Source organism: Gopherus flavomarginatus, chromosome 1, assembly GCF_025201925.1.
Source record: "Gopherus flavomarginatus isolate rGopFla2 chromosome 1, rGopFla2.mat.asm, whole genome shotgun sequence".
Taxonomy (NCBI): Eukaryota; Metazoa; Chordata; order Testudines; family Testudinidae; genus Gopherus; species Gopherus flavomarginatus.
The window spans coordinates 111,418,384-111,436,470 of record NC_066617.1 but is presented as its reverse complement, the minus strand read 5'-3'; the positions used below and the strand labels follow the sequence as shown (position 1 = coordinate 111,436,470).

General features: G+C 41.9%; 2 protein-coding genes across 5 annotated transcripts in view; one reads left to right on the top strand and one right to left on the bottom strand.

Moving 5' to 3' along the window:
- PTN (pleiotrophin) overlaps window positions 1-18,087 on the bottom strand; it is a 119,963-nt gene that overhangs the window by 7,952 nt on the left and 93,924 nt on the right. For all 4 annotated transcript variants that reach the window (XM_050918900.1, XM_050918908.1, XM_050918915.1 and 1 more), the window contains exon 4: window positions 16,477-16,638. In XM_050918900.1, coding sequence (XP_050774857.1) covers window positions 16,477-16,638 — 162 coding nt within the window. The remainder of the gene's footprint in view (window positions 1-16,476; window positions 16,639-18,087) is intronic.
- LOC127031930 (troponin T, cardiac muscle-like) overlaps window positions 1-18,087 on the top strand; it is a 192,403-nt gene that overhangs the window by 171,211 nt on the left and 3,105 nt on the right. The window lies entirely within an intron of this gene.

Here is an 18,087-nt window from a genome sequence, read left to right as displayed (position 1 = left end):
TGTCCTGTAAAGAACTCTCTTACTTCTTTTCCCTAGTTAATAAATCTTTAGTTACTTTTTACAGGATTGGCTACGGTATGAGATCTAAGGTACAAAATGATCTAGGGTGACTGGGAGCAACCTGAATATTTTGTGATTTTTGGTGTAGGTGAACATTTATCACAGAGTCCAGCTTGTCTGGCTGGCAAGATAGGCTGGCATGTCTTTGGGGACTGTCTGTGACTCTGTTATAAAACAACTGTATTACTTTGAGAGTTCGCATTTTCTTCTGGGTTGGTGAAATCTAATTATAAAACATACAACCAGTGTGGGGTGTCTGCCCTGCTTTTTAACAGTCTGCCCTGAGACTGGCACTCTCAGTCATGAGTCACTCCAGACAGCATGACACTTGGACTACTCTTGTATGTCATTTTCCATTGGTGGATCACAAACCTCTCTGCGAACATTACTTAATCCTCACAATGCCACTGTGAAATACAGTACCATATATATTATACCCAATATACATATGAAGAAATTGAGGCACGGCACAGTTAAGCTTCTTTCCCAGGAGCACACAGCAAGTAGTGGCAGAACTGGGAACACAACTCAAGAGTCCTAGCTGTCCAACTCTGCTTTAACCACTAGGCATCACTCTCCATCAAATCGCACCGTCACTTCTTCCCTTTATAGGAAAAAAATCCATGTTGAAATCATAGGCCAAATGTCAGCCTCCAAGCCAGGAGTTTGCCAGGTGGCCATTTGGTTAGTGTTCTTCACTTGCACTTGAGAGTCCTGAGCCAGATGGCTGAGTATGACTTTTTACTCTGACTGGATAATTAAACTTGATGATCTGGGACTCATCCGCTGAGGTAAATCTGCATAGTTCCACTGAAGTAAATAACGCTACTCTGTTTTACACCATCTTAGGATCTGGCTTTGAGTATCTTGAGCAGAAAGATCACAGGGGGAACCTCTCTCCTATTTCTTGGTTACTGAAGCGAAAGGGGGGCACCAACCTCAGGAAAACATAGAAGACCATGAAATCCCCAGAGCTCCAGCATCCATTTTTCACCTCATTTCCCTTGCCACTCCACAGAAGTGCTACGTAAGGGCTTGTCTACACTAAAAACACTACAGTGCAGTGCAGCTGCAGTGCTTCACTGTAGACCAGCGGTCTCAAAGTCCCGGTCCGCGGAGGAGAGACACAGGCAGCCACACTGTCGGCAATGTCTGCGGCAGGCACCGCCCCCCACAGGTCCCATTGGCTGGGGGAGTGGGACAGAAATACCATCACTGGTCGCCAGGCAGAGTCAGCCAGGGAGGCAGCATCTCTTTTTTCTATAATGAAAATAAACAAGTCAAAACACTGAACACAATTATCTGATGCACACCTTGCTGCAATCCTGACCGTTTCAACTGCTGTCACTGAGGCCAAACATCAACAAACTGACAGAATTGAAGCGTTGCCAGGTGTCTGGCAAACACTAAAAACTCTCTGGCAGGTAAAGAATTGTATAAAGTTGTATGATAGTTTTATTATTTGTAAGAAATTCTAAATAAAAAATATAATATAAATATTTTCTTTTCTGAACACCATCTTCAGTCACATTCTTGGCCCACTGGGAGGATTTGAGGACTGGCACTGGTCCTAAGGTAAATTGAGTTTGAGACCACTGGTGTAGACACTACCTACACTGACAGGAGAGATTAGGTTGATGTAGCTACGCTGCTCAGGGGTGTGGATTTTTCACACTCCGACTGATGTAATTAAACCAACCTAATTTTCTAGTGTAGACCAGACCTAACTCTAAGGGTCTGTCTACACTTAAACCACTACAGCAGCATAGCTGCAGCACTGCAACTGCGCTGCAGTAGTGCTTCAGTGTAGATATTACCTACAGTGATGGCAGGAATTCTCCCTTCAGCCTAGTTAATCCATCTCCCTCAGAGGTGGCAGCTAAAGAAGTCTTCCATTGACCTAGCACTGTCTACACCGCAGGTTGGGTGGGCACGGCTACATCTCATAGGGGTGTGGATTCTTCACACCTCTGAGAAACATAGCTATGTCGATGCATGTGTTCAGTGTACACCAGCCCAGAGCAATAATTGGTACAGATGGGGCATAGCGTTACTGATCCTCCTGAATGATACAAAGGGCACTCTGAAGAGACCAGTCTCTCTCTCTCTCTCTCTCCCCTTCCACTAGAGCGACTCCCCACCCCCCTCAATCAGACAAGCCTTGGAATTCTTAAAATCCACTCAGACTCAGAGGAAGCAGAAGAAAATGTTGCAGGCTAAAATTTGCTAAAAGCACTGGAGATAGAAGAGGGTGAGTTAGCTGTCCACAGATCCTCCTGTTGACCTAACACTACCTCTTGGGGAAGTGGATTACCTACCCTGACAGAAGAATCTCTCCCGTCGGCATAGGCAGTGTCTTCTCTGAAGCACTACAGCAGTGCTGCTGCAGCATTTTAAATGTAGACAGGCCCTTATTCTCACCTGAGATTGGGAAAGACTATACCAATACATTGCACCTTTATGTCAATACAACTGTCCACACTGGGAGTTGTACTGGTATAAATGTATCAGTTAAAAAAAAATCACACCTAACAATGTTATACTGGTACATAAACTATAGACTCATTTGAAAATCCCACCCCAGTTGCCTAAACATGGATTTAGGAGCTTAATTTTTGGCAGTCAGGTTTGAAAACATTGGTTCGTGTATTCAGACCCTGCTGGTTACCACTATTTGTGTTGGTTAACAACTGCTACGCTCCTCTCTTTATTGCAGAGATTATAGATTGTAGCATCTCCACAGTTAACAAGTTCGGAAGCTGCTTTGAACTGTATTTTGTTCATTTTCGCCCACTGTTCAGCCCACAGCCCTGCAGCTGCGTGGCTCTCATTTCCATCCTCCTCCTAATTCCACACTAGAAAAGTAACTTGTATTGTACAGTAGCAAGTCAGCTTATGGGGCCACACAGGAACCCATGCCACAGCGCTCACTCAGCCCTAGCTAGTTTCCTGCTGTGGCAGTCTGATTTGACAGCAGGATCACAATGCTAGCAGTGTCAGAGCTGACCCCTTGTCTGGAAGCCCTGACTAGCTCACAGGGAAATGGCAAATTATCTGAAACATCTATAGTCTCATTCCCCCTATCTGCTGAACAAAGGGAAGCAGGGGAAAGATCCATTGGATACACAGTATCTGATAAGCCACTTTTTTATGTTCCTATCCCAGATAGGAGAAGCCATCTGGGTCTAATTCACCTTGGCACAGAATGGATGCAAGACCTTCATTTCAGAACATTAGCTGGGGACCACATTTCCTATTAGTCTTTTTAATGTAGTCTCAGCCTGCCTTCTGCAGTAATCTGTCAAGCTGTCTCCAGTGATAATGAGCCTTTGGAATGGAAGAGTCACTGCACTGCTGTTGCCAATGCTAACTGTCCCTGCACAGCAGCCTGAACTCTCTCTCTCTCTGCTGCACAGCGCTGAATCGGGAGATGCCAGGGGAGGCAGTACTGTTAGTGCTGCCTGCTCTCACAGAACACTGCCAGCTCTGCAAGTGCTTTGTGTCAGCAGCAGGCTCCTGCAGCTTTTCCATTTAATGAATGCCATATTTGCAAAGAGGAAGTCACAGACTCTGCACATCAGCTGTGCTCTGGCCACGGGGAATGTTTGCATCTGACATGTGTTACTTATAATCACAGGAGCTGTTATGAGGAGCTATGCACAGACGAGAGGCAGGTGCCCACCCACTCGCCTGTAATTCTAACTTGAACTTACCCACTGCAGCATTCACTTAAAGGCACCTCAGGCACCGATCACTGCAATGCAGGAAGGGCCTCAGTAAAGAAGTCAATGGCATCAGTAAGGTAAAAGTTAACAATTAAAGGGCTTGATCCTTGAGTTCAGTCAAACTGTACTGAGCACACAGAATGGCAGAGAGGGCTGTTTGCCACATTTATGCTCTCCCCTAGGGGCCATTAATCTGACTGGGGTTTGCTGGAAGGTAGCAGTAGCCCAGACCTGCCCTCTTCCTCTGTCTTTGCCCCAACACATACACTATGCTGGGGAGCCAGGGAAGGGAGTATGAAGACTTTCACACCATCTCTATGCCAGATGGGGATTCTCTCTTATCAGAAGGCCACTTTACACTCTCCCTGCATCACTGGAACAGCAGAAAAGAACCAAAGGATGGGGCAGGTATGTCCCCAACTATTTTAACTAAATCCAACTAAAGTGTCATTAACAGACCCCAGCAAAAATTTTCAAACTAATTTTTTTTCAATGCAAAATGTAAATTCAGGTCAACCAAAACAGCTTCAGTTGAAAAAAATTATTAAAAATATCCCCCCCACCCCGGACATATTTTGTGTTGACATTTTCAAAATGAAACCTTTCCTTTTTTTTTTAAATCGAAACAACTTCCATTTGGAAATTTACTTCAATTTTATTTTTTTTTAATTATTAGTTTTAAAAAGCTTGAAAAGGAAACATTTTGAGGACAATATAACATTTAGTTCCACTCAAAATTATTTATTTTTTCAATTGTTCAGTTCACTGAAACATTAAAGAAAAAATATTTTGGTTCAACGCAAACCAATTTTTTTTCGGTACAGGCAAGTCAGTTATTCACACACCTCTAGTTATTCACATTTTGTCTGGATGTTTAGCAAAAAGTGTGTATCTAAAACTTGATGCTATTTTTTCCGTCTTCCCCCCAATCACTTCTGAAATACTTCCCTGTCCAGCTGGAAATCACAATAGTATTTCAGTGCCACAGCCCAAGTAGAAACCAGAATACTATGCAGTACACATGCAGAGACAGAGTTCAGGATAACTGGTAATACAGACACTGAATGGCAATCAAGTATGCTTCACAAAAAAATAGCCTCCTGCTGGAACCCAAAACATTGCCTCCAAATAAAGAAATAGCCTATCATTGCACTGCATACAAATACACCTCAGAAAGAGCGAATTGTGTGGCTGTATATGGATTTAATCCTGCAACCATTAAACACACCAGCACTCCTTATTCATCACAGTAGTGCCATGCATAAGGAATATTCACTTGAGTAAGGGTTGCAGAATCAGGAACTATCTTTGATTAGAACAGAGCCACCATGGGTCTGATCCTGTTCCCACAATGGCCAGTGACAAACATTCAATTGATATCACTGGCAGCAGGCTCAGTTCCTTATTTAGAAACCACCATCATTTGATAGCAGCACACTCTCTATGCATGTCAGAATCTTTAAGAATAAGCCACTTTTTACTCAGCAGGATGCAATAAAACATGGAAATGTTTTTGAACTGGTGAAAATAACCCTCTTCAGTTCTAAATACAGTTTGACAGACATGGTTAACTGACAAAAAAAATACATCAATCAATCTCTTTCTTTCCCTCTAATCTGTGTCTGTCTTATCTACATACATTTTGTACTGTTTGGGGCAGGGACTTTCTACTACTCATGTATGTATAGCACTTACACAGTGGGGCCACATTCTCAGTTGGTCCTTAGGCAGTACCATAATAAACATGATTAAATAAACACATAATAATAATAATTTCACTCACAGGCATTTTTTTCCCAGAAAATTACCCTTTCGCTAATATTGAAACTGTATGAGAGCATCATGGCACAGGCTTCAAATAAAAAAAAAAGAAGAGCACTTTGAACATCTATCTAAAGTGGGACTCAAACCTGAACTGAAACTTGGAGGAACTAAAAAGTCCATTTACTCCATTTTGTGTGCACCTCCGCACTCCCTGCATTCGGCCTGGATTGAATGTTCAGTGCTATGATATAGTAAGAAAGGCAACGTTTTCATGAGATTTCCTGTCTCAGGAACATAAGCCACATGGAATCAAAAAAGTATTTCAACCAAAATGCTCTGCCAGTTCAGGCATATTCATCACACCAGAAAGTCAGTCACAGGAGCAGTATCACCAGCCCCATGCATTCAAAAATCAGGAGTAAGGCCATGAAAAACCACAACATTGGTTTTGAAATTATGAGTTTTAATAATAACGATAATAATTTGGGATTCCTTTTCTTCACATTCTAGTATTTACGCCTTTAGGGTTACACTCGGTCATATTTCAGGCTTTTTTCTGCAACCAAAAGCTAAGAACTTCCTTTTCTTTTAAAATGAAAGCTGAGATTTTCATATAATCACCTGACTCCAGAAGCTGGGGCTTTTAAAAAATACCAAATATAGTAAGACTTGTGATAAAATTGTTAGTGTTGGCAACACTGCTGGAGCCTTTCCAGCTGTACATGCATGAAACATTCTATGATTGATGTAAGAAGAAAAGAAAGTAATGACCAGAGCAGTGCTGAGTCCCCTCCAAGCATCCAGCAGGATTTAAGCCACAAAATCCCTGAGTTTGAGACTCACAGGAACTCTCATTAATGCCAGTGGGAGGGTGTACCTGTGGACCCAGGGCAACGTGTTGTTTCAGGTTTTACTCTCTGTGTTCACACACCAATGGGATACTGCTCAACTATCAAAAGCATCGCTCTAGAGTATTATACACAAATGTGCATGTAGAAAAATGACCAGATAGCTTGACAGGTAGGCTGCCACTATATATTACCCAAGATTAGTAAATGGCAATTTAACAGGAAATAATTTGCTTGTTATTTACAGAAATCGGGGAACAAATATTTGTTGAAGAGCTGTGTGCATTTCTCTGTCATGCTTGCTGCACCTGCCCACAGATTATCTCTGTGTTGTGAACTAAGGACACAGGCACTGCTTTTATCAGTGATCCGTGCTACAAGGAGCTGGGTTCAAGGCTTCTGTGACAAGAAGAAAAGACAGAGAGGAGGAGATGGAGAGAGAAAGAAAGGGGAAGAAGGAAGGATAGAAAGGAAGGAAGTGAAGAAGAAAGAAAGAGAAAGGAGAGAAAGAAGGAAATGGAGCTCTCTCACTGCTTGGAATGGTAATGAGTGTAAACATTTGCTGATGGCATATCTTTTATCCCAATAAGTCCCACAGCTTCAGGCCCTTTCACTGCTGAAAGGCACTGATGAATGCCAAAGCAGGCTGGATGTGCGGCTGAAAGCCAGGAGAGTGAGGCAATGAGCATGTAAAAGTATCAGGATACTCAGACTTTTTAATCTTTTCATACACAAAGTTTTGCATTAATGCTAACGGAGACCTTTGTGGTCCCAAAGGGTAAACAACAGTCATACAACATTTAGTCTTTTTCACCGTTTGGGGCAACACACAAAAAGGAATCAGACATACAAACCAAAGGATGAAAAAATGCTGAAACTCGGTATCCAGGAAGCTCTTAGAATTTGGGTTTTTTTTAAAAAAAACTTCTGCAGGATTGTGAAACATCTGAGAATATGAGGTTTTGAAAACTAATGTTCTTTCAAAGCTAAAAAAAAATCTGCCTCTTCTTTCTTCCTCCCCTAAGTGTATTTTCTTTCTTCTGAATTAGAGGCAGCTTCTGCGTGCGTCAATCTGATAAATGTTACCTTTTGATTCTATGGAGTTGTTAGTAATTTGTCTAACATTCAGATTTCTCAAAGGTACCCGTATAAGGAGCACAAAGCTGGAGGTCCCAACAAGACCTGAGCAGGGAGTGCTGACAAGTCACCATCAAAGGCAACCAAATCAAGGGCACCCCAGTGTTACCGACTGAGGGTACCAAGATGAGCCCAGACCATAGCCAATCTTCTCTTTTACAATCTACTTCTGCTTCCATCAAAACCAATGGCAAAAACCCCTCTGATTCTAGATGCAGAAGCAGTGGCCTATACACAGAAATATGTCTCACAGAGACTATAGTTCCCAGCAAGCAATGTTCCATCTTGAGCTGAACAGTCTTCCATCTATGCCAAGATGGATCTCTTGGGGTAGGAGACCTGGATTCTAATCCTGGCTCTGCCACAGCCTTGGGATAATCACCTTACCTCTCTGGACTTCTGCTTCTCCTCCTGCCTTTTGTCTGTTTGAGCTCTTTAGACCATAAACCCTTCAGGGCAGTAGCTGTCTCTCCCTTTGGGATGCATACACTGCAGTTGGGAAGTGTGACTGAAGCATGTGCAGATATACCTGAGCTAACCTGAATCTAGCTAGATCAAAGCTAGCTCCACTAACAATAGCAGTGATGCCATGGCAGCAAGGGCTGTGGCACAGGTAGCCGCTTGAGAACGTACCCAGGGTCCCAGGTGGACTGGAAAACAGCCCAAGCCACTGTGGCTTCACTTGCTATTGTCATTCAAGCTAGCTTTAATCTAGCTAGATCAAATCTGGCTTGGGGATGTTCACATATGCTATAATCACACCTCCCAATTACAGGGCAGACATACTCTTTGTGTTTATAGAGTGCCTAGCACAATGACACCCACAGTTTGGGTCTGTTGACACCGCTGCAAACACAAATAATAAATACCAGGCCCTGCAGGTCCCATGCGGCATACATTGCAGATTAAGAGGAAGACTGGTTTGAGCAGCATTGTAGAGCTCCAAGTTCTATGCTTGCCAACCCAGGTATTGCATCTATGTAGCCGGAGTGAAAAGAGAAGTTTCTCCCTCAGAGGATGGGAGCCGTTTTTTAGGAAACCAACTCCAAGGTTTGGAAGAGCCCCACAATTATGCTTTTTCCTTTATTGTTTCACTGTCACAGCTGTTTGCCTAACGTGAGAAAATCCCTCATTTTTATATCTCATTAGTTTGAGCAGCAACCTATTATTCTGCCTTCTATAGTACTAATTATTATGCTAGCCGCATGTATGCATGACTAATGAGTTACATTAAAGGCTGGGAGTCCTGGAATTTACAGAGGGAGAAGGAGCCAGGACTGTGATGCCTGTGATTTCAGCATCTTTATATAACTTTTTTAAAAGTTCTTAGTGCTCATGAATCTTTTCCCACTCAGAAGCGGGATATATATTTCATCCTTTATAATGGGAGAGCGCACAGTACAGAGTGCACAGTCCAAATTACCAACATGGCAGATCATCCACTCCCTCAACAGGGTCAGTCAGGTAGCAGCCCGATATGGCAGCCAGTCTGTTTGAGCAAAAAGTAGTTGTATATCAGGCCAGTGATCCATTCAGAGAACACCACAGGCAGCTCATGCCACTAACTGGCAGACAAGTCATTCTTCCAAGATAGCACTCTGTTCTGGTGACACAATGGTTAGCATTACATCCTGTCTGCAGCTGGATATCCAGTCTCCTACTATGGTGCCTGGTGCATTATAGCAACAGGCACCTAGTATATTTTACTTTCAGAGCGCAATCCAGCCTGACTGCATAGCAAGGATCTGAAGAAGGACCCAAAGAAGAGCTCTGTGTAGCTTGAACGTCTCTCTTCCACCAGCAGGCAGCTCATTTGATTGCTGGTATATCTGCTCAACAAGGTCCAGCTATATATTTTGGCACCTTCTAAAGGAAGATGTAAAATAACTTTCTGTCAAGCAGCCTGAGTATAAATGACACATTAGTATCTTGAATCTGCTCAGATTGCTAACTCCAAAACAAAGGTTACACCATATTTACCCTGAAAAATCATGCTGTTTTAATAACCATGGGGACTGGAAACAAAAGGAAGCCGTAGCCATTGCTCAGAGTATAGAACTTGTCGGGTGTTCTTGATTCTGTTCCTGGATCTGCCAGTGACCTTGGGGACAAGTCATTTCTGTATCTCAGTCACCATGCCTCTCCACAGTGGAGATCAAAGTATTTTCCTCTCTCACAGGGGTGTTGTGAGGATTAGCTAATTGTTGTCTGTAAAGATTCTTAGATAAAACATACTATGTACTGCAGAGTATTAGCACTAGTATTGTAAACCCTACCCAAGGTGCCCAGATGACATAATATAAGCAAGAATACAAAGAGGATTATATGAGAAAAAGAGAGAATTGCACTGACAACTTGCCAGGAGCCCAAGGGCTGCACCTTATCTGTTTTACTGGAGCAGACTGCAGCCACCTTTACCTGTAATATGGAAGCCCACAGGGATTTAAGGTAACAGAATCCAATGTTTATAGCAGGTTGATCCAAGCAACCTTCTGGAATATTGGATGTTAGGACTTGAAATCTTCCTCAGACCATACCCTGGCATTAAATATGACATTGGCTGGAGGTTGCAAATACAAGATGGTGAAGTGTATTTGGAACATGAGCGATAATAACCGGTCGTCCAGACTAAGGAGACTGAGTGGAGTAAAAGCATGGTAATTCAGAGCAGATACATAAAAATGTATAAAAAAGAAAGATGGGAAGGAGGAGGGGATGGGGAAGAAGATGAAAATATGTGTAAAAAAATCAGAGAGAAAACATAATGGAGTTAGAAAGAAAGAGGGCTACATTGAAGAATGACCAGATAATAGGTATATACTGATAATTTAATCTCATATTATTTTAATTTGAAGAACAAACAGTCAAAAATATGATGGAGACAGATAGATGGGAAGACAGGAAATGTAAGAGGCAGGGAAAAAGAGAGACCACCACTGAGACAACCAAGCTCAGTGAAAATAAATTCTTCCCCTCTGAGAAGTAAGGAAAAAATATTTTCTGAAACCTGACAATAACTCGTTCTTTTACTTTCTGGTCAACTGGAACCTGAACACTCATCAATCAAATTTGGGTGGCCAAGAAGTACAGCAGGTGGAGTTTATTGGCAGTGCTTTCCACTCATCAACGCAAGTTGGCCATTACAGAAGCTGCTCACCAGAAGTGCCTGATTCCTTCATACCTATCAGCATAGTTTAGAAAGACCTTGAACACCACTGACACGGCAGACACTAGTTAGAATGTCTGATTGTACATGCTTCAGGAGATTCAGATGCCTCTGCTAGGATTCCATGATAAACATTATTCCTTTAACTCTCCCAGACTATGTTTTCTCATGGCCTCATTCGTGTAACAGACACACAAACTATGGCATCTGGGATATCATCATCACAATTTGAGTCCTAACAACTTCCCAATCAAAATGCACCACATTCAAGAATGTGTCCAATTTTTTTCATTCTAGGATATAGTAGGGTCATCATATTTTGACACACCAACCCAGTATCAAGGCATTATCATCAGATATCGTAGCTCCCCAACTAACCCCCAGAGGAAAGTGTCCATTAGAAAAAGTGGTGGGTTTTGATTCAGTTGGTTCTCCTGCTAAAGGTCAGCAGAATTTGAGATTCCTCCATCTTCAAGCACTGAAGTGGAGGGTGTCTCAGACTACAGTCAATCCTTAAAGTTGGCAGCTACGCAGTACCAAGCAAAAAAAAAAAGAGTGCTGAGGTGGATCAGTTTCTGGTGAAGAAGAAATATAGGCGCATTTGAAACAAGCTTTCCAAGCTCTAAAATTTGTGTCTGAATTAATGAAATTCCACCAGCAGATATTGACAGATTGGACACAGCTTGCAGACTATTTTAAGGCCTTTCCACAGCTACTGATAAATAATGAAGAAAATATATAAAATGGGAACAAAAGCCCAGGTCACCAGTTTCCCAAGCCTGAGGTTAATAAGTAGCTGCTCTGATTTAGCTTAGCAGAAGTTATGTTAGAGCTCACACAGCTTCCCAGAAAAAACAAAATATATACCTCCCAGTGGGACACCTAAAGGGAAGTCTTCAATATTTATTTTTCTCCCTCTTTATATGCACTTTTTCTTCTTGCAATACAAAGAGCAATCTTGCTGAAAATCAAAATGAAAATCTTGCGACATGGCCAAGAGAATATTCATGTCAACAATAAGAAGACACATGGTTCCATCCTAGGACCAGTGTTGTTCAGTGTAACTATTAATGAGCTGGAAAAGGGAATAAGCAGTGAGGTAGGAACATTTGCAGATAATATGAAATCATCAGTCAAGATGGAGACAACTATGAAAAATTTGAGAGTGAATTTCATCTGTTCTATTCCCTTAGCTTGGATAAGTCTGTGCTAAAAAATTCAAAGTACTGCACACTGGAAGAACTACCAATAGACCTTACTAAAGTCTAAATTAACTACATCAATCCAGAGAAAAGACCTGGGTATCATTCTGGATGGCTCAATGAAGATCCCTGCTCAATGCATAGAAGTGATCATAAAAAAGATGCATAGTGAATGGGATGGTGAATAATAAAGAGAATATTAAATGACATTATTTATATAAAATCAATTTATTTCAGGCCCTCACCTGAAATGCTGTGTTCAGTTCAGTCAACTAATCTCAAAAAGGATTTAGCAATAATATTGGAGATTTCAAGGAAGAGCAACAAGACATATTAGAAGCATGGGAAAACTTTTATGAAGAGAGGTTGAAAAGACTGTGACTATTTAGCATAGAGAGAAGGCAATCAAGAGGGAACATGATAAGAGTATATAAAATAATGGATGGTTAAAGTTTCTGTTCACCCTCTCTCATAACACCAGAACAGAGGGAAATTCAATGTAATTGAAAGGTGACAAATTCAAGGATCAAAAAAGGAAATACTTTTTCACAGAATACACAATTAGCCTACAGAACTCATTGCAACAAGATATCAATGAAGCCAAGAGCATGGCAGGATTCAGGAAAAGACTGAACACTTACATGGATAATGAGAGCATCAGAGTTCTAGGAATAAATATTTTAAATTAAATTTTGGAAGGGATATAAATCCTTAAACTTCAGGGTGTAAGCCTTTCTCTATTTAGTGGGACTTAGGAGGCCATTGTCCCACAACTGCTTACTGCAGGGCACTTACACTTTCCTCTGAAGCATTTGGTAGTGACCAATGTCCAGGATACTGGACTAGACGGACCATTGATCCAGTATGGTAATATCTCTGTTCCTATGGAATGACTTTTAGTCATATTGGCTTGGTTTGAAATTGAGCCCAAATAATTCTCTCTCTGTCTTTAAACAGGATAATCTACTTTGTATTTCCAACATTCAGTTGTTTGCTTGCATTGTTTCCTTCCTTTCAGCCTAGCGCTGCTGGAGAGATAATCAGAGCTTACCTTCCTGCTGGTAAAGAACAGAGATGCTGCTTTTGAAGCATAATGGTTAGAGGTAAAAAAGATTAATCTGATGGAGAACATCTCAGATACCGAACAGCGACTATACTTGCTGCTGTCTGTGATCACTGTGGGAGTAATAGCCAATCTATGACACTGCAGTTCACTAGCACTTAACAGGAGTTGCAGCACATAGGTACAGAGCATTCCATCCACTATTCTGCCCTAAAACAACATGTTTCTCTCCTCCTAACAAATTAAACAGGGTCCTAGTCTAACTGGAGTCAAAGTGCAGTTTAGTTTTGCCTCCATCTAGTTCCAGAGTCCATTGTAGGTAGGCACTGAAATCCCTCTTACAATTCCCTTTCTCATGAAGAATGTAGTCACTTTCTAAAACAAAAATACAGTCTCGCCCCATTCAGTATTTCAGCAGCCAAGATTTTTTGGGTCAGTTAAAAAAATTCCACCTAGATTTTTATGTCCTCCTGAAATACATTCTAATTTCTCACCCTACCCATCCCCCATTTACAATTCAAGAAACATGGAGTTCCTGTAATTCATACACACACACGAGAATTCTGCTCTTAGATCAACTATGTGGATTTCTTGTCCACCTTGAGTTTCTTCATTGTATTCTACACTTGACACCCACACAGAACTCCTGCCTATGCCTATGGAAGCTGAGCATGGGAGTGGAGTGCAAGAATGTGCCATAATGATCTCCAGTGGAGATCTGAGAGTATAAATTATCCTCTCAGTTACTATACTTTTTAACTGCAAAGACCTGCATTTACACCCATTTTTCATTTGCATTGTCTCAAAACACATGAGTAGTGTCTTGGGATTAAGTTATGCAGCTGTCGTAGTATAATTCCCAAATCTGGACCTTAGCGTCCAAAATGTGGGTACTAGCATGAATTCCCCTAAGCTTAATTACCAGCTTAGGTCTGATATGCTGCCACCAATCAGGAATTTTCCAGGGCCTGATACCCTCTGGTCCCCCCAAAACCTTCCCTGGGGACCCCAAGACCCAGATTCCCTGAGTCTCACAACAAAGGGGAGTAAACCATTCCCTTCCCCCTCTCTTCTTTCTCCCAGCTCCTTCCCACCCTGGGAACACAAGGAGATCGCCTGATTCAACTTCTTGAATCACCACACCGAGAGGAGTGTTACCTTCCCCCTCACCCAGAGGCAATACAAGCTACGTGAATATAACACAAAAAGAAAATTTATCCTTCCCTTCGCCCCACCAATTTCCTGGTGAGTACAGACACAATTCCCTTGAAGCTTAACTAGGAGAAAAAAAAAACCAACAGGTCTTAAAAAGCAAAACTTTTAATACAAAAAAGAAAGAAAATAGTAAAAGGTTTATCTCTGCACTTTAGATGGTAAACAGTTACAGGGTCTTTCAACTTATAAACAATAGAAAGAAACTTTCTCCAGCAGAAACACAATTTAAGCTACTTCCAGCAAGTACACATATGTAAATGAAAAAAACAAAAACAAATTAAAAGACTATGACCGCCTTTTCTTACTCACAATTCTGAATAGATAAAAGACTGTAGCAGGGAGATTGGCAGAAACCTGGTTGCACCTCTAGCCCTATCCAGGACCCAGAGAGAACAAAGCCAAACCCAAAACCTACAACAAAGGCTTCCCTCCACGAGATTTGAAAGTATCTTGTCTCCTGATTGGTCCTCTGGTCAGGTGTTTGCAGGTCACTGTTTGTTAACCCTTTATAGGTGAAAGAGACATTAACCCTTAGCTATCTGTTTATGACAGCAGCACAGCCAGGCTTGCTGTAACCAGCATTTCAGCTCCCAAAAACCTTTGTGTGTGGAGTAGTCCAAACTTACATGACCTCTCTCTGTTCATGTAGCTCCATTCATTGTTAGAGTGACTCAGTATCCTGATTCAGGAACGCCAGTTCCAGTTTAACAAAGGCTGCTACAATAATCCCAACAAAGCTTTCTTTCTTTTTTTTTTTTTAAATGAAGCTTAAAGGCTGCTTTTCCATCATCTGCCTGCATCTCTCCCTCAAAGCGTTCCTCCACCACGGTTCTGCTTGTCTCGCTCTGCCCCCTTCAAGTCATTGACAGAAAATACTGACTTAGTAAAGCTGACTTAGCAAAGCAGAACAGAGCAACAGACTAGTGGGGACAGGGATGGCAGAGGCCTTCTGGTAGTGTAGGATGAAGTTTATTCCAATAACCTCCCAAATGCAGCAAACTCAGCTAGTCTCTGAAAATCCAGTTTAGGCCTTCAGACATCATCATCAAAACAGATTCTAGAATCATAACTCATCTGATAATTCTGTAAATTATGCACAAGGCTACAGCTATTAGTTACAGCTCTACTGATTATAAAGCTCTCTGACTCTCACACACACAAACAGACAAAATATTTAGTTAAGGAAGTATGTATAATCTGATACATAAGGAGCAGACCATTAGCAAGTACTCTATGGACCACTTGTGATCCAATGACGTTGTTAATATAAGGGACACCTGTCACTTTTAAGCATACACCGTTTTTTTTTTAATATTTATTCAGAGAAAGAAAGCAATAAGAAACTCTGGAATCTGCTTAACCTCAGCTCTTTTTTAAGTAAAAGTACCATCTGTTCCAGCAAAAAAATGGCCATGTGATGTGCCCTATGTGATCTACATGAGGCATATTGTCTGAGACCACGTGGTACTTTATGCAGTCTAAGCGCCCACTATAAATTATCTTGTACCTGCTGCTGCTGCAGAAGAGTTCATTAAGAAGCCCTAGTGATTAGAAAAGAAAACAAGTTTGCCTGATATTGACCAAGGGAATCTGTGACACATGGAAACAGGATGAATTAGTGGGACATATGGCTGTCTGCAAACTGAGAATTGCATTGTTAATTGCAGCAAGAGACAACACACAGCCCCCTTCTTCCTGCCATCCCTGCATTACCAAACACTTCTCTTAGACTTGAGACCACATGATCCAAACCGCACAGAACATTCATTGATTTTGCAATGGTATTCTAGACACACTGAGCAGCAGGGAGAATAACCTCTTCTCCCCATGACTTGTGTGAACAATATTCCTTAAGCTATTCCCATCCCAAGGGAAAGCCTAGGCTTGTCAGCAGGCAGTTAAAAGTCTAACAAAAAGGAGATATGAAAAAGTTATTTGTATTGTTAGAAACATTTTCTCTTCCTGCTATTGGTGTATGCTCATCAGTAGGGGTTGTGGCAAGAGCTCCTGTACCCTGAAGCCATGAGAGCATAAACACCCATAGTTAAAACAAACTGGTAGCAGTACATTTTCAGTGGGGTTCAGTCAGGGATTCTATCTGTTAAGGCCCCAGGGCTTCATGGCTTGGATGCATACTCCTGGCTGGGAGATCAGATGCAGAAGCAGTGTTGTGGCTGGGAAGGGACAAGAAATGACAATCCTTCTTCTACTCTTGACTTCCCATTAAGGCATTTGGATTCCAGCAGCGACTGGATTTAAATGGGGTAGCACATTACTGGCAGCAAATGGGTTGTACCTTGAGGTTTGGGTTTGGTAAGCTTCCCACAGGGCTTTGAGATGGTGACAATTTTCTGACAGTCAGCATTGTGAAGGGCTCTCTTCAGGTTCCCAGTTCGAGTCTTCAAGGCGGTATTCAGATCGCATTCTCCCCAGGCCTGGAACTGGTATTTACACTCCGCTGCAAAGAGTGTGGGAATACAAAGAATTTTTTAAAAAGAATCATGGAGCATGAATAAAACGTTACCCAAATCTAACCAGGTGGGCACATACTGCCAGTGATTTCAGGCAGGTGGATCACATACCCAAAGAAACGAGGTGTGGGGGGCAGCAAAAATTCAAGGGACATTTTGGGAGGTAATTTTGCCCCCAAATATGACCCAATTTAAAAGTATAATTATCTTGCTCTTGCATGGGTACAGGATTAATGTTATAAAAAGGAAACTACATTTTAATACTGAAACTACAAAAGAGAGACAATTTAGTGGAAAACATCTTCCAGATTCGAAAGGCCTGATTCTCCACCATCTTGCAGCATCATTTACAAATGGGGTATGAAAACTAGCAAACCAGAATAGTAGGGTATTTGCCTGGAGCCCATGGAGGAGTAGAGCCTAGGGCCCTTTGAGGGATAAGTTAGTGCTTTTTATCTGGAGCCCTAGGAACTGGAAAAGGGTGGGGGTGCCTAAATTAAGAGGGTTACGCCTTGAGCCCTAGGAACCGGGTAAAGGTGGGTGCCCTAGAGTGTGTGAGTAACAGAGAATTTTGTGTGGGTAACAGAACCACTCAATCAAAATAATTCTGGATAACAGAGCAACAATGTATTACATCAATCCGCAAGGAGGAGCAAGATCCTGATCCTTATGTGCTGAAGCCATGAAACTATGGTACTGATGCATATCACATAACATACAGATCTCAGTGGTTTATCTGCTTGGACTACAGAACACGGTGGCAGGTTCCTTCAGCAGACATTCAGCATTGACCATGAGTGAGAATTGAACAACAAAGTGTTCTAAGAGATATATCATACCTGGAGCCATGCACAGGTTTACAACTCCATCCAGTGCAAAGTACAAGTTTAGGCATGAAATTAGATGAAGGTTTCTAACCATCAGAGAGAAGTTCTGGAACAACTTTCCAAGAGGAGGAGAGGGAGCAAAACCTAACTTGTTTCAAGACTGAGCTTGATAAGTTTATGGAGAGGATGGTATGAGGAGACTGCCCACCATGGCATGTGGCCCATCTGTGACTGCTAGTAGCAAAAATCCCCAATGGCTGTAGATGGGGAACTAGATATGGAGGGCTGAGAATTACCACAGAGAATTATTTCCCAGTGTCTGGCTGGTGGTTCTTGCTGACATGCTTAGGGTTCTGCCAACTACCATATTTGGGTTCAGAAAGGAATTTTCCTCAGATTGCAAGAGAACCTGTTTGGAGTTTTTTTCTGCCTTCCTCTGTAGTATGGGCCACGGGTCACTTGCAGGTTTAAACTAGTGTAAATGGTGGAATCTCTGTAAGCTGAAGTCTTTAAATCATGATTTGAGGACTTCAGTAACTCAGCCAGAAGATATGAGTCTATTACAGGGGAGGGTGGGTAAGGTTCTGTGGTCTGTGATGTGCAGGAAGT